This window comes from Aythya fuligula, chromosome 5 (genome assembly GCF_009819795.1).
Source record: "Aythya fuligula isolate bAytFul2 chromosome 5, bAytFul2.pri, whole genome shotgun sequence".
Taxonomy (NCBI): Eukaryota; Metazoa; Chordata; class Aves; order Anseriformes; family Anatidae; genus Aythya; species Aythya fuligula.
The window spans coordinates 10863906-10879130 of NC_045563.1; the positions used below are offsets into that span (position 1 = coordinate 10863906).

At 50.2% G+C, this 15225-nt stretch overlaps 1 protein-coding gene across 2 annotated transcripts in view; it reads left to right on the plus strand.

The window, feature by feature from the left end:
- Window positions 1–1234: 1234 nt before the first annotated feature.
- Window positions 1235–15225, plus strand: part of CDC42BPB (CDC42 binding protein kinase beta) — a 94186-nt gene continuing 80195 nt past the window's right edge. For both annotated transcript variants that reach the window (XM_032188912.1, XM_032188913.1), the window contains exon 1: window positions 1235–1484. In XM_032188912.1, coding sequence (XP_032044803.1) covers window positions 1307–1484 — 178 coding nt within the window. In that variant the 5' untranslated portion in view covers window positions 1235–1306. The remainder of the gene's footprint in view (window positions 1485–15225) is intronic.

Sequence of the window (15225 nt, forward strand, 5' to 3'; positions counted from 1 at the left end):
TTCTTCTGAGAAAGAGCAATGAGGCATCAGAACAGGTTGCCCAGGGAGGTGGTGGAGTCACCATCCCTTGAGGTGTTTCAGGAGAGGTTGGATGTGGTGCTTAGGGACATGGTTTAGCGGGTGACATTGGTGGCAGGGGGATGGTTGGACCAGATGATCTTGGAGGTCTCCTCCAGCCTTAATGATTGTATGATTTTCAGCACACCTCGCTCCATCTAATCACCCGGGGAGACGAGCTAAGCAGAGGCATCCTTCCCAGTGTAGTTTTGCATCGGGACCTGACCGGCCACATTCCTAGAGAGGTAAACTCCCATCACGCTATTCAGCATCTTGCCTGGAGGTGCTGCAATCTCCAGAGAGAACAGTTCTCAGAATAAATTGAAATGCAATATATATATATATATATATATATATGTACATATTAAAAAAAAAAAAAAGGCACTTCATAAAGCTTGAGAGCCTTGCACCCAGCTCCTTCAGGTGAGCACGAGCAGTTGCTAACACACAGGTCTGTGCTCACCCTGCTGCCTCAACCACCAGCAAGGCACGGGGGCTGCCAGAGCTGCCTGGTGACAAGAGGGGTGACACCAGGGGGTGACACCAGGGGGATAACATCAGGGATGGACACCAGGGGTGACCCCAGGGATGGACCCCATGGGGTGACACCAGCCCAGTGGGGCAGCAGCTGCCCCCTGGGGGAAGCCGTAGCCTGGCAGAGCCCAGCTCACCCCCCAGACCCCCGCAGCCTCCCAGCAGTGCAGGGACCCCCTTAAAATCCCTCCAGCACCATGCCACGGCGTGGCGAAAGTGCTGCGCAGCCCCTTTAACCCCGTGGCGAATCTGCGGGGACGAACCCAAAGCCCGGACACCCCCACCCCAGCTACGGCGCGGCGCAGGGCCCAGTCCCCCCTCCCTCCCCTCCCTCCCCTCCGTGCGCCGCGCTCGGGGCGTGTCCGGGGAGGAGCCGAGCGGCGCCGGAGATTGCCGAGCGGAGTCGAGCGGCGCCGGAGATTGCCGAGCACCTCCGGAGATTGCCGAGCGCCGCCGGAGATTGCCGAGCGGGCGCGGCCCTTCCCTTCCCGCCGCCGGGGCGAGGCCGGAGCGGGAGCGGCCGGGGCGCGGCCCATGGAGCGGCCGCGCCTGAGGCGGAGCCCGCGGAAGGAGCCGCTCGGCCCCGGCGCGGCCGTGAGGAGGAGGCGGAGGCGGCGGGGCTGAGCTGAGCTGAGGAGACACGGCCGGGCCCCGTCTGTGTGTGTGTGGGGTGTGTGTGTGTGTGTGAGGGGGGGACGCCGGGCGGCTCGGCACCATGTCGGCCAAGGTGCGGCTGAAGCGGCTGGAGCAGCTGGTGCTGGACGGGCCGCAGCGCCACGACAGCGTGCTGAGCGTGGAGACCCTGCTCGACCTCCTGGTCGGCGTCTACGCCGAGTGCAGCCGCGACTCGCCGCTCCGCAGGGACCGATACGTCTCCGACTTCCTCGAGTGGGGTGAGCCCGGCGCCGGGGGGAGGCTGAGGGGAGAGGAGAGAGGGGAGGGTCCCCCCCCGGGGGTGCTGGGCCTCCACAGCCCCTCACGGCAGGGCTGGGCCTCGCCCCTTATATACACCCCCCCCCCTCAATATACCCTATGTCCATGGTGCTGTGGGCTCTGGGGGTGAGGCTGAGGGTGGAAGCTGGCCTGCTGGCTGCGGGGAGCCCCCCCCCGGTGCTTGCTGTGATCAGTTCGTGCTCAATCGGGCCCTGGTTTGTTCAGCTGGGGAGGCTGGGAGGCATAATGCACGGTGAAGGTGGCTGGATTGCCCCGTGGAGCGAGAGCTGGGAGGAGAGAGCCTCGCTCACGAGCGCGGTGTCCCGTTCGTCAGCTGTTCCGTGGCTGTACGGCTAATTGGGCTCTTAAGGATATCTGGTAAGAAAAAAAAAAATAATAATAATAAAAAAAAACAAACAACAAAAAACACAAAGGATTTCCTGCGGGAGGGGGGAAGGGCGATTCGCTTCAGGAGATGCAAATGTGTGTCGTGGTCCTGCCGGCCACAGCACCGGGAGGGAGGGACAGCTGGTTCTCCTTAATTTCTGTGGGGACCACCACTCTTTGTGTCACACTAACAAACTAAGAGGATTCACTTCCTGGACTCTTCTATTGACGTCAGTAATGCGATTGCCAACTGAATAATTAACCACTCGATCACATCTGCCCTGCAAGGCTGCAGCCAGGGGAGCATCGATTATTTGTTTTGTTGGGGGAGCTTTGTACGTCTCCTGCAAAGTGCAGGCTGGTTTTGAACTTGTTTTTGAGCTGGTCGATTGAACGAGCGAGCATCTAAGGGCTATAAACCGTGTTGGAGCAGGGCACGGTGCTACTTTTAGGGTAAAACTCAAGGGCAGGATTTGGGGCAGGCCAAAGAGCGGTTCGCTTTTCCTGTAGCACTGTTGGTGGCTGGGTCTTACAGCTTGATTCCCGTGTTGTCATTTTCCGTGTGATGGAGAGTCCAATTATCTAATTGTTTATAAAATTGCTTTTCCAAATCCTATTTATTGTGTTCATTGAATGTGAAAAGGTTACTGACTTGGTGAAAAGTATATCTCGCAATGAAAACAGTGTGCAGCTCTCTCTGCAGCGTGGGATTACCCTAGTATAACAAAGTGCCTATTCAATAAATAATTGAAATGTATGTGAGCTACCATCTGGTGCTGCAGAGTGGGGATAAAAGTTTATAATCCAGTCTCTCCGAGGTAAGGGGATGGGCCTAAATCTGCACTGCTGTGTATTTGGGTTCCATCAGCGAGGAATGCCCTTAAAAGCAATTAAAGGCCATCCCGTGTGTTCCTCCCTTTCCTTCAAGCTGTTGCAAGCAAGTCAATGGCAACGAGGAGACACCTTTTATCTGTGTCCTAATGCCCTCACAGTATGGTTCCACTGACAAGGAACTTGGTTCTGCCTGCAGCTAATAAGGAAGCTATCATGCCAAACACGCTAATCTTCCTCATGTCATGATGTGCAGTGCTAATTACAGCCTGCTTCTCTGTTAGGAGACAGGCCGGATTGATGTGCACAGGTTCTGCGCGCTGTTATGTGTCTGTGGCAGCATGAGAGTGCAGCTAAATATTTGGCAAATACTTTGAAGATTAGCGTGTTTCTTTATCGACGGGAGACAGGAGGAATTTCCTTCTGACAAAATGGAGACTTAGCGCCCACAATGGAAATCAGCCGCGTAGGTATGAAGGGTGAATTAAGCCGAGCAGTCTAACAAGCAGCCCTGTGCTATTTTGGGCTTAAAACTAGGCACGAGGCATCAGACGTGCAGAATTCCCCCCAAATGGTTAAGTGGAATTGTTTGCACTCCTGGCTGCCAAGAGGAAGCTGAGTTCAGGCACGGGTAGGTGAGGCAGAGGTTTTTTATCCTGGCTGCGGGGATGCAGAGGAGATGTTAGGGCGTGGAGTGCGGCTGCTGGGCCTGGGGACCGCTCTTCTCTGAGGGCAGCGCAGCGCTGCTCGGCTCCTGGAGCTGGTGGCTGCGAGTGGGGAGTCCGGAACCAAGCCCCACGTTCATCCCGTGAGCCTTGTGCCAGCTTCTGGTCAACACCTGCAGCAGCTCTGCACCTCGAGCAGAGCCCGGGGAGCCTGGGGTGATCGATCTCATTGCTTCTGTCCTGTAAACCTGGCTGCTGCTCCCTGGCAGTCCTGCCACGGGCTTGTTTCTTCCCAATCTTCTTCCTATTTGCTAACCAGAGAGGAGTGCAGGGTGTGGCCGTTTGCCCAGGGGCAGCTTGTGGCTTCCATCTCTTCAGCAATGTAGGAAGAATCTGCCATTTTAACCTTGGCAGTTGTTGCTTTCCCATGGCGAGCAGAGCTTTGAATATCCTAGAGTTTTTTTCCCCTGTACCAGAAGTATAACGCGCATATTTTCATGCCGCGTATCTCGGAAGAAGAGCGAGCTGAGCTACAAGCGAGGGTTTTGAAAGTCATTTTCTTCCAGTTCCTCGTGTTTATAACTCCTGTTGAGTAAGGCCTCGCCGCTGTATTGTTTGTATAATAGATACTGAAACGCCGCTCGGTGTTCTTGCTGGGAGCTGACTCCCAGTCTCTCACGGCAGCCCGGTGTCTTACATGTTCAGCACGAATTCGCCAGATCTGCGCGTGGTGTCATTTAAGCTGTTGCTGCGTGTGCTGCTTCTGGAGTGAGAGCTGATGAGGAATCTGCACAGCCAGCCCTGTTTATTCTAGCTCTGCTTCCTCGTTCCCCTCCGAAAGTCCTCGGTGAAGCTGGCCTGCTGCTGCCCTCGTGCCTCTGGGGCCAAATTCCTTGATCATCTCTGCAGGTCCTCGTAGCCCGGTGGGGCTGGCATCCTGGGAGGCACTGGGTCTGGGCAGGCTCACGGTGCCCTGGGAAGCCCATAAAGCCACCTGCGTGGCCCTACAAGCCTGTGGCCCTATTTCCTTGGCTGAAGCTGCCCAGACCCGCTGGTGAGGACTACCTGAGACTGTCAGCAAGCACAGAGGAGGGTTTGTGTGGCCTTTGGGCTTCCCTGGTGGATCACACTGCGCGCTGGTGCTCATGGTGCAAGTGGTGAGGTCTGTGTGCTGCTGAGCGTCCTCCTGAGGGACTTTTCCTGCAGCCAGTGCACCCCTTTCCCTGTTCTGCACGGCGAGGAGAGCTGTGGGGGTGGTGAGCTGGCACAGCTCAGGTCTCCTGCATCTCCTGGGGTCTCTCAGGAGACGCATCACCTGCCCCGTGGCTTTCAGGCACAGCGTGTTCCTCTGCACGGAGCCCGTTCTTCCCTCGTGCTGAGGGATCTCAGTCTTTCCTAATTCAACGCCGGCTGTACGGGAGCCCCAGGATGGCTGCTCCCAGGGCTCTCAGCACGGCGTTGGTGCTCATCTGACATCACCTTGTTTTGCAGGAGTTATCTCAGCGGGCTGTGGCTGCTGCTCGCTGCCCCTTGCTCCCAGCCAGCCGGGACTGGCACAACCGGCTGCTCCCTTCCCCAGCAGCTTCTGTCACGGTTTGCAGTGGGTAGGCAAGCGTGTTCGGCGCAGAGCCTAACAGGAACGGGCCTTATTTGTATTCCGAGAGCTCTTGGTGCCGCACAGCCTCTCGCCCCAGCCTTTGTTTCCCCTGGCTGTGTTCCGTGCCGCTGGCGCAGGGCAGGACGGCGCGCATCCCCACGTGGCTCGCCCGGCCTTGTCTCGCTCCCGGACTGTGCACCGGCCAGCTTTCCCTGTGAGATCACCTCCAAGCCCGTGTCAGAGTAGCCTGATGTGAAAGGCAGTGTTTGTTCTCCCCAAAATGGGCACACGGGGTGCCCCCGTGGGCTGCTCCTGCTGCTAATGCATGTTGGCCTTCTGCAGCCCCGCTCGGTGCGAGGTTGCTGCCCTCTGAGGCTGCTGTTCTGCTTTTGTTTTATTTTTCTCTGTGTTGCTGCTGTTGGTTTGGCCTTGTTTTTGCTTGTTTGTTTGTTTTTCCCCAGAAGAACTGACTTGGAGGGGGCCTGAAGCTGCGGGGAAAACAAAGAGGACTGCGGACGATTAGCAGGAGGAGGCCAGCTGGGCACCTGCTGCCAAGCCCTTGAAGACAGCCTGGTGGAACAGGCAGGCAGCGGGTGCTGCCCTAACAGCAGCGTGCTCCTGCTCGGGGGGAAAACGTGCGTGCAGCACGCTCAGAGCAACCTCTCTAGCCCAGCCTCAAGCTGCCGCTTTTGGGTGCGTGCCTCTTACGTTTGGGGCTGGGCCACAGGTGGGAAGCTGACGGGAGGGATGACCAGAAGGGTGCTGCCGTGCTGCTGGGGCTGTGATTCACGGCCTCGGGTCGCTGCAGGGACTGGTGCGTCAAGTTCTGCGCCTCGCTGCTGGTGGGGGCTAAGCCAGGAGGCTGGGACTGGGCTTTCCTTGTCCTCCCAGCTCCGCTAAGGGAGGCATGGTGACATGTAATGGGTGAAGTGAGAGGCTCGTGGAGCGGACTTTGTGTCAGAGGAGCTTGGAGCCTGTTCTCTCAGCTTGAAGGCGGTTGTATTCAGGTGTGTGGATGTGGACCTGAGGAAAATTCACGCTTCCTCAGCCTACGTTAGAGCAGCTTTGAAGCTTGCTGCGGGGTAGATGTAGTCCTCTGACTGCCGCAGACACTGACGTATGGGAAAATGCCCTGGGTAAGGGTGAGGGCACAACGTGTGGCTGATGTGGTGCTAGCAGGGGAGGCAGAAGCTGTCCTGAAGTGTTTTGAGATGACCTTATGAGAGCTGTCAGACTTTGAGCACTGCTTGTGAGGATCTTTTCTATGGCATATTTGGGTTATACCAGGAAAAGGTATCAGTTAAGAACACGGTGTGCTTCTTGACTTGAGGTCTGTTGGTTTAAATTCCTCTTGTTCTCTTGACCGCTTCTCCCCACGCCCCCATCTGCAGCAAACGCAGAAAGAAAGCCAGGAGGTGACCCCAGCCTCTCCTAGCCTCTGCCAGCAGGAGCTATGCAGCCTCTGATAAGCCTCCTGGGCACCAGAAGGTCAGCTTGCTTGGGTAGGAAGATAGCTGATGGCCGAGAAGTCTGAATTTCAGTCTGTGGCCCAAGTCCCTCTTCTTCCATGGGACCAACAAAGCCGTTGTGGCCCCTTGTGCTGGAGGTAGCAGCACGAGGGCGTGGGTGAGGGCCCATTGGGGCAGAGCGAAGCTACAGCTGCCTTGCAGAGGTTCTGGAAAGGCCAGTGGTGGTGGTGGCCACGGTTCCTTTGTGCACACTGCAGTGTGGATGCAGCTGGAGCCCTTTCCTGTTCCCCGAAGGCTTTCCTGTGGTCGGAGATGGGGCGCTGCAGCCGGGATCGCCTGGGTAAGGAAGCCTTTGACGGTCAGCTGGCAGGCACGCGCTGGCATGATCGCCGAGCCCTGATTTCCAGCGGTCTCTGCTGTCGAGTAAACAGTTTCTTTTCCTTTACAAAATGGAGGTTAGGATTAATTCATGGTAGAGCAGCAAAAACTGCCACGTTAGCTTTGCTAGCGTTGTAGTCAGGGCTAGTGATCTGAAGGCCTGAGGTTCAAAGCTTGCTGCTGTGTGCACGATGTTACAGTGCATCTCTTCTAATCTGCAATTTTTAGATTGGGTAGAATATCTTTAGAATATCTTCTGATGACTTTTTCTGTCCTATTTTATTCCGTGAGACGCTGGCATTGGATGCTGAAGGCGTGTTTTGACAGCGTGAAAGTAGTGTGGTTTGGAGGCTGGGACGCACATTGGCATGAGCTGTTGAAACGACAGCCATCCTGGGCAGAGCTGCTCTTTTGTCCCATAGAAGGAAGTCAGCGTTGCTTTTGTCCTGGGGATGGATAAAGTTGCTAGTAACGAGCAGCCGTCTACCGAGGGCTTGAGGAATTGTCCTTTGTTGAAGGCTGTGACCTATTTTCTAGTTAGATTCTGTTGAAAAGTCAGGACGAGGTAGGTAAGTCATTGCTAAATCTGTCTTCATGGGGAGGATGTGCAGCCTGTGCTTTCTCACTCGTCTTACATGGCAACACACAGAGCGCAGAAGTCGGGTTTCATAAGCATCCTTACATTCAACATTTCTCAGAACTGTTTCATTGAGAAAGATGAAAATCAGTTGCAATTCCTTTTTGCAGGTAATATTAAGCTAAAGTATTTTGCCAAGAAATATTTCATTTGCATCATTAAAACTCCTGTGGCTGGCACCGGTTTTGCGCTCTCGGTGCGGAGAAACTGCTCGGGTGGTGGTTTAGTCAGCACATTCAGCGCAGCGAGCCCTTATCATCTGAAGCTGAACCAACCTTTTTTCTTCCAAATAATTCACATGGGAGAGTGAGTCAGTTGCTTTTACACCTACGAGAAACAAATGGCTTCAGCTGTGAGTCAGAACTGAAGAGACTCGTTTCGTTGGCTTTTTTTAGCAAGTTGATTCTGCTTTATGGATATGTTTTAATGCATTGGTTTCCAGAAGTGCTGATCTATAGCCGAGATCAGGTGGGAATGTTAAACTGCTGTAGGTCCTTCACACTTAGGAGGCTTGCATTTTGCTCCTTGCTTGCAACTTGAGGTGGTTCATGCAAGTTGTTGGGTGGCTGTTACCAAAAGGAAGACTTGTAAGACTTCCCCAAGCAATTGCGAATGTATCAGAGCCGTTAACTGCGTATAGTGCCCGGGATTCAGAGTAACTTACCCGTGTCGGAAAAGATGAATAGGGTGATGAACCACGAGCAAGTTTGTTTGGGAAAGTGGAAAGGACTTCTTAAAGCTTTTTACTAGATTCTTGCCTTGATAATGCTTCAAACGGAGTTGAGGTTCGTTTTCTAAGTCTTTTGCAAGGTTCACTTGAGAATTCCAATCCAGTCTTGATGTAGTTGCCAAAGAGCTTGTATCACACTTACTAATACATCTGACTGAAGCTGTAGCATTAAAAAAAAAAAAAAAGGTGACTTGATTTAAAAAGCTTTTTGAGGTCTAAGAATTTCCAAGTGCATTTGGTCTGTGGCTCAACGTGATCTGTTCTTTTTAACTGTCTCCTAATACTAAAATCTTCCACTCAATTTTTTCACCAGCGTATGCAGATCGCCAGAGTGCAAGCTTTTATTTATAAGGACCTTTGTTCCCTGCAATGACTACAGCTTTCTGCAGTAGGAAGCTGCACGCTGTTTTCTTAAGCCCTGATTTTGCATAGAGCTCAGTAATCGTGTCTGTAGATGTACTTAGGGTGCACTCAGCTTAACGTGTGCATCCCTCTGTGCCAGTTGAGGCCTTAGGCACCCTCGAGTGCCTGAGATCTTAATTTCTGCCGTTCTTGTCATCAGGGTCTTAGGGCTGCAACCTGTGGTTACTGAACCATGGCCTAAAGCTGCAAACGTGATAGTGCCTCTGGACGCCCAGCCTCTCTAAAAGTCTGAGCTTTGGGATATGGTGGGGGTGTCTTCACTGAGCATTGGATAATAAAAATGTGTGGAGTTCGTTCATCAGGTGTGCATTAATGAAGGCTGAGATGCTGTCCTTACCTTGCCTTCCTGAAGTGCCACTAAGGACCGAATATATTTAGCTGCCTTTCCCAAAACAGCCAAGAGAACTGCTCAGAAGCAGGGTCAGTTCCAGATATATTCCAAATTCTTTTCACATTTCTAACCGTTCTCCCACATAAAAATAAGCAACGACGGTTGCTCTGTGAAGTCCAACTTGAAATGTATTTATGTCAGTTTAGGGAGAGATGCATATCTGGCATTTTTAGAAAAGTCTATAAAAAAAAAATCTGTCTGGATATTTAATCCAACTTAAACATGGGCTATTTTGTTCCAGTTCCCATCACAAATTTCAATGAAAGATAAAATAATAACGAAGATGAAACCAGTCTTAAACTCATGTAAGTTTATACGTGGAAGTCAGCCTTAAGGCAGCTGTTCTGGCAGTATTGGGACTGCGTAGGTTGAAGGATGTGGATCCATGCCCTTTATGTGTAACTTTCCTCAAAGTACAGCAGCCGTGACAGGATGTGTTTTTATGTCTTTGTTACCTGTACAGCTTCAAATTTGCCCTGCTGTTACAGCATGACTTCTCCTTTCTTAATTTTGCACGTTCTTTCCCCAAAGTTGGCTTCTTCGTGGAGCTTTTCCGTGTGCCCCCGGTTCTCTTGCTGCCGTGTGACTTGGATTATCAGTGCTGAGAGCCGGAGCGCTCCGAGTGTCCCTTATTTTCCTGTAATTAAGGCAGAGTAGAAACAGCAGGAGGGTGACTTCAGGCACGAGATCCTATTAGCATTTTGAAATATGTTCCCAAGGGTTTGCTTTTTAGGATGCAAGGGGAAGCTTTAAATTGAGCTCTTCTTGTCATAGGGTCAGTCGTTCTGCACCAGCCCTAAATTTTGTGCCTGCTGGCGATACTCTCCTTGTCTGGCATTTGTGCCAGGGGATGGACACGTATGGTGCGTGCTCTGCAGGCTCCTGGCTGCTCCCGGACTGGAGCCGAAGAGGAGTAGCATGGGCATTTTTTTGTGTATTCCTGAGGAAGATGGATGTGTTGAAGACTTTAAATAAAGGACTGGGGTTGCTGTTACGTAGTGTGCCATCATTTGAACTGTGTCAATGAGTAAGATGGGAGTGTAATTTCTGTTTGGATTCTGTTTTTTCGCTCACAGTTCTTTAAGGCAAGGGTGGGAGCTCACCGTGCCCTATCAGTGGTTCCTTTTAGGATGACTTTGCTGCCCTGGAGCTCTCTACAGTTTCTCACCCAAAAAAGGAAGCTCTGCTGTTGTGATTCAGAACCTCACCCGATTTGACTTATTACAGGGGGCAGGGAGGAGAACAAATTACACGTGCAAATGGCTAAAAGTGATCTGAAGGTCCTAAAGAAATAACTGCTAGCTGGCAGCCACTGGCTGTTGGGTTATAAAACAGGGGCAAAGGCTAGAGTTCATGGTAGGTGATCTTTCCATCTTTTTATGACTAATATGGTGTTTTTCCTGAATTGACAGCGTATCATCTTTCGGAACAGGCTTCCTGGGAAGCTGCAGATAAGTTAGCCTCTTGTGTCACAGGAAAGAAGCACAAAACCTTTCCTTCCAGACCAGCCTTAACTAGGAAAATGTCTTAGCAGCATGCTGTGGTGTTGCTGCACAGAGGAGTTCAGTTTTTTCTTCTTACGTAAGTGAAGATTTGCATTGCTAGTAAGCTCAGCCTTGGGTTTCCCGGACACTCAGTCCAAATTTAAGTTTGGAATACTGACAATATCGAATTGTTTTCAAACTGTGGTTTCTGCTGCCTGGGTACTTCAGATAAAATCATACAAGGCAGTGTGCAGTGGAGATGCCTCACCGGAGACTGTGTGAGGCCCATGGACTGTCTTCATCTTGCTCTTAGAAGCTTTTACTGGTTATTAAGGCAACTGAGCTGTGGCTGTGGCTCTGTGCTTCGTCTTGAGAGGTGGCAGGATTGACTGGGTTGGGCGTAGTGCTGTGCCAGCAAGGCTCAACCCACTCGTGTCTATACCCATGGCTGGAAATAAGCAGCTTGTGTGCACCCTGACATTGACTGCGTGTGATGTGAACTCTAAAAGTTTAAAAACAAACAAAAAAAAAACAAAAAAAAAAAACACTAACAGTGGGAGAATTCATTAAAAATATTTTTAGCAGTGGAGAATCTTTCAGTGCTCTTAGGAAAGTGCCTTGCAGGGATTACCTTCAACGTTAAAAGTGCACGTGTACCTGAGTGGCTCACGCCTGGAGCAGAAGTGTCCTGGTGGACTTGGACAGAATCAGAGCTGCAGGTACTGCGGTTACAAGCTTCCTGTTCTCGCAGGTAGCATTAAACATGGCAAAGGTTTTGTTTAATGTTTCAGGCCCTTCTGGAGGGTGGGGATGGCAGAGATTACATTCTCTATACTTAGCCATTTGCATACCAGAGTTATTTTTCCTTCACCCTGTGAACCTCACAAAGTTCAGTGCAGGCACAAAGTCTCACACTGCAGAACTGTAAAAGCTGGGGAACGACCAGCCGGGGAGCAGCCTTGCAGAAAAAGGTCTGGGGATCCTGGTAAACACTGAGCTGAGACAGGCAGTGGTGCATCGCTGCAGGAACGGGGGCTGCCTCTGTGCTGGACTGTGCCAGGAGGTTGAGGGAAGTGGTTGTTCCCTTTACAGCACTTGTGAGGCCAGCTGGGGACTGCTGTGGCTACTTCTGGGCTTCCCAACACAGAAAACACATGAGCAAACTCAAGTCTTGGAGAAAGCTGGGGCTCAAAACACACGATGTGCACAGAAAGGCTGTGAGACCCGGGCTGGGTGAGCCTGGAGAAAGGGCATCCAGCCCCCAGGAGGAGGGAGGATGAGGAGACAGACCCCTGGGAGCACAGCAGTGGTGGACAGGGGCATTCCCCCAGCAGCTGGATGGGCTTTGGACAGGGACCTGGAGAGCTGGCAGAGCCCCCATCCTGCAAGGTCCCCAACCCACAGCTGGACCAGGCTCTGAGCAACCTGCCTGAACTTTGACGTTACCTCGCTTCTGAGTAGGGGGCTGGACTCGGCTCTCCAGAGGTCCCTTCCAAGCTAAAATTATCCCAGTTCTGTATTACTGATTTATTTTTTCCCCCACATTAGTAAATTTATTTAACATCATGGCTGCTTGAACACAAAAGAGTTGTTCTTCAGGCCTTTCAGAATGAAAACAGAAATAAATGAAATCCTTTTTTTTGTTGTTGTTGGCAGATAAAGTAGTTCAAACAACTTGTATGAATGTACCATTCATTTTTTTTTTTGTAATTTAAAGTGTTTACCATGATGGGTTGGCTTTTTACCATGTAGACTGAATACAAGTATTGACAAACTTTTAACTAAATTTTAGGCTTGTAAATGATGAGAAACTGAACTAATTTTTGTCTGTGGTGTTCTGCCATTTACTTAATAAAAGGAACAGCTTCCTTGTTCCTGGAACAGAGTTACCAGAACAGGTTTTAAGAACTTTGAACCTATGTTTTATGTCAATTGCTTTTCTGAGAGTACGGTTTCCTTATGTCTAGCTGTTAGTCTTGATAGCAGCTAAAGGATTTTAAAGTCTTGTCGCGTGTAGCTATGAGAAGCCTGCGAGCCCTACGTGGGCATGAAGATTACAGGTTTAGCTGTTCTGCTGGCTGTGAGAGCTGTATCAAAGGGATCTGTCTGTCGTATTCTTCTATCTGACCAAGCTAACAACAGGATGAAATCCACCTTAAAGCTGTAAAGATGTCCCCTTGTTTTAGTTTTCCTTTGTAAAATAAAAACCTGTAAAACTTGCATGAAGTTGGACTTAAAGTATGTTTTTCAGTGCCGATACTCTCAGTGGTAGTGCATCAGCAAACCAAAACCCACAATAACAGCTTCAGTGTTAAAATCATATCACTGTACGGAAAATAGCACGGTAAGTACTGTTGGTGGGAAGGATAACAATGTGTAAAGGAGACAGAAAACAAGAACTGATTCCTTTATTAGTAGTGTGTCGTAAGTGGTGTTGGAGTGTACTAAGTGATGCTTGACTTTCCATACAGTGAACTTATGTCCATGTTTATGAGTTGGTTGCTTACAGCTGGGAATCTTCCCCAGCTCACAGGAACATGACGGGATTTCTCAAAATACCCGTGGTTCCTGAGTGCCTGGGAGCCTGGCAGGCATCCCGATCAGCGCTATGTGGGTGTCGGGGGCATTCCCTGACGGCGCTGCGTGCTGCGATGTGATGCTCCATTACCCTTCTGGGGCAGGGGCTGTGCATGTACGTGAGCAATTGATGCTGTGTGTTAATCTTCTAGAAGAACCTTTTAAAAGTCTTGTGTGGCTGTTTCAGATGCCGTGGTTCAGTTCTCAGCTGTGCTCGTGTTTGATGCACAGAAGTGGTTCGCAATGTTCCAGTTTCAATGTACAGCTTCTCTGCCGGGATGTACCTGCACACTGTGCAGATACCCTGGGAAAAAACACGAGTGAAGTAATGACAATAACATTTTCTGTGCCAGCTCTTGCTGCATAAAACTGCTGAGAAATGTCATCTTCCTCCCCTCTTGCCCTTGATTTCCTCTTCTGTTTCATTGCTGGGAATTTGTATTTCTTGTTTACTCTTTGCATTTAGAGCAGCTGCCTTGCAGGGATGTCTATGAAACAGCCCCGCACGCTCATGTCATGGCTGTAAGCGTGCTTGGCCTCGCCGATTGTATCATCACACATTGGTGCTGATGGCTCTTACTTTGAGTGCGTGCATGGTCGCCACAGCAGAAAACAATACAAAGACTTCCCTGGCAAATGTGCCCCAGTAATTCATCTTCAGAGCTCTCTGTGGAGCTCTAAAATGGGTGACAGCTGGTGGAAGATAATGGATTATCTTTCTGCAAGATAGAAGCATGGGCAAGACCTACTTCTTACTCCAATCTCCTTGCCCTCATCTCTCCCTTCCCCCTCGTGTCCCATATAACACTTAAGAAGCCGTCCTCTCTATTTTCTGAGGGGTTTAGGTGGGGAGCGTTGTTATGGCTTTTGTGTAAATGATTCGTTGGCAAGGAAATAAATTTAGCTGTGTGTAACAATTCATGGAAGAGGAAATCAACGCTGTCTACTTGCAATCTTTTAACACTTGTCCAGAAATAGATTGCTGAGGAGTCGGAGTGTTTGAATGAGAAATTGCAGTGTTAGAATCAAAATAAGCAGGTACCTCCATTAGAAAGGGCTGGGGAAAGCACGCTCAGTCTGTGGGTCAGTATGCTACAAACAGTGGTCAGCCCAACCATCTTTATCACTTTGGGAAGTACCAGGTGGTCTGGACTTTAAGGAAAATCTTAAACTGAGGTGATGTGCTAAACCATCTGATAAACGAGACTTTGAAGGGGTGAGATGAGACCGGTGGTACTCAGAAATAGGTAATGACTGAAAGATTCTTACTAGGCTTCTGAGGTTTTTTGGTGTGCTGTGATTTGTTCGTGTAACAAGGCTGAGGTACCAAAATGACTTCTTATTTCTTTGAAAATGCGTTTCTTATAGGGCAGTCCTTCAGAAAAGACCAACTTCTTAGATGTTGACTTCACGCAGTACAGCTGTAAATGTTCCTGGCGTCCCTTCTTCCCTTAAGATAAAGCTGAGCAGACAGGCAGGGGTGAGCTGCTGACAGCAAGCACACAAACTGCTCAGCTCTTAGGAAACAGTTCATGAAACAGTTCGACACAGCTGCTCCCGGTGCTTATTTTTAAAGACCTAATAGAGCTAGGTTTTTAAAATGATGCTGATAGGAACTTTTTTAAAAAAATCAAGTTATTAAGGATAAAGATCTAAGCTTCAAGAAGCTACGATAAAAGTAAAAATTGCCTGGCTGCTAGGGTATAAGCTTTACCAGAAGAGTAGTCCTCAAGACTTGAAGTCCTTTGCAGGGGGGTTGAGGAACAAAGATGAGCTTTATAAGTCCATTCTTCCTTCCGCTCAGTGTGCCATGGTATCTCTTCAGAGATCAGTGTCATAGCCTTGTGGTATGTACCTGTCTGTAAGAGCGAGATTGGAGCTTTTATGTTATTTCAAAAGCTGTGAAACTGTCAACAGATTGAAAACAGCACTGGTGAGACTCATGTCCTTGCTGGATTCGCAGTGGCAACCTGCAGATGGGATGGCGTGTTACCAGATGAGCAGTTCCGTGCATCTCTTTCACGTAGGGTAAAAAAGGAGATGGTAACTGGTATAAACACTGAGAATCACAGAGATGGAAAAATAAAATATTAAAGATTATACCTCTTCCAGATTTCTTTCCATTAGAAACT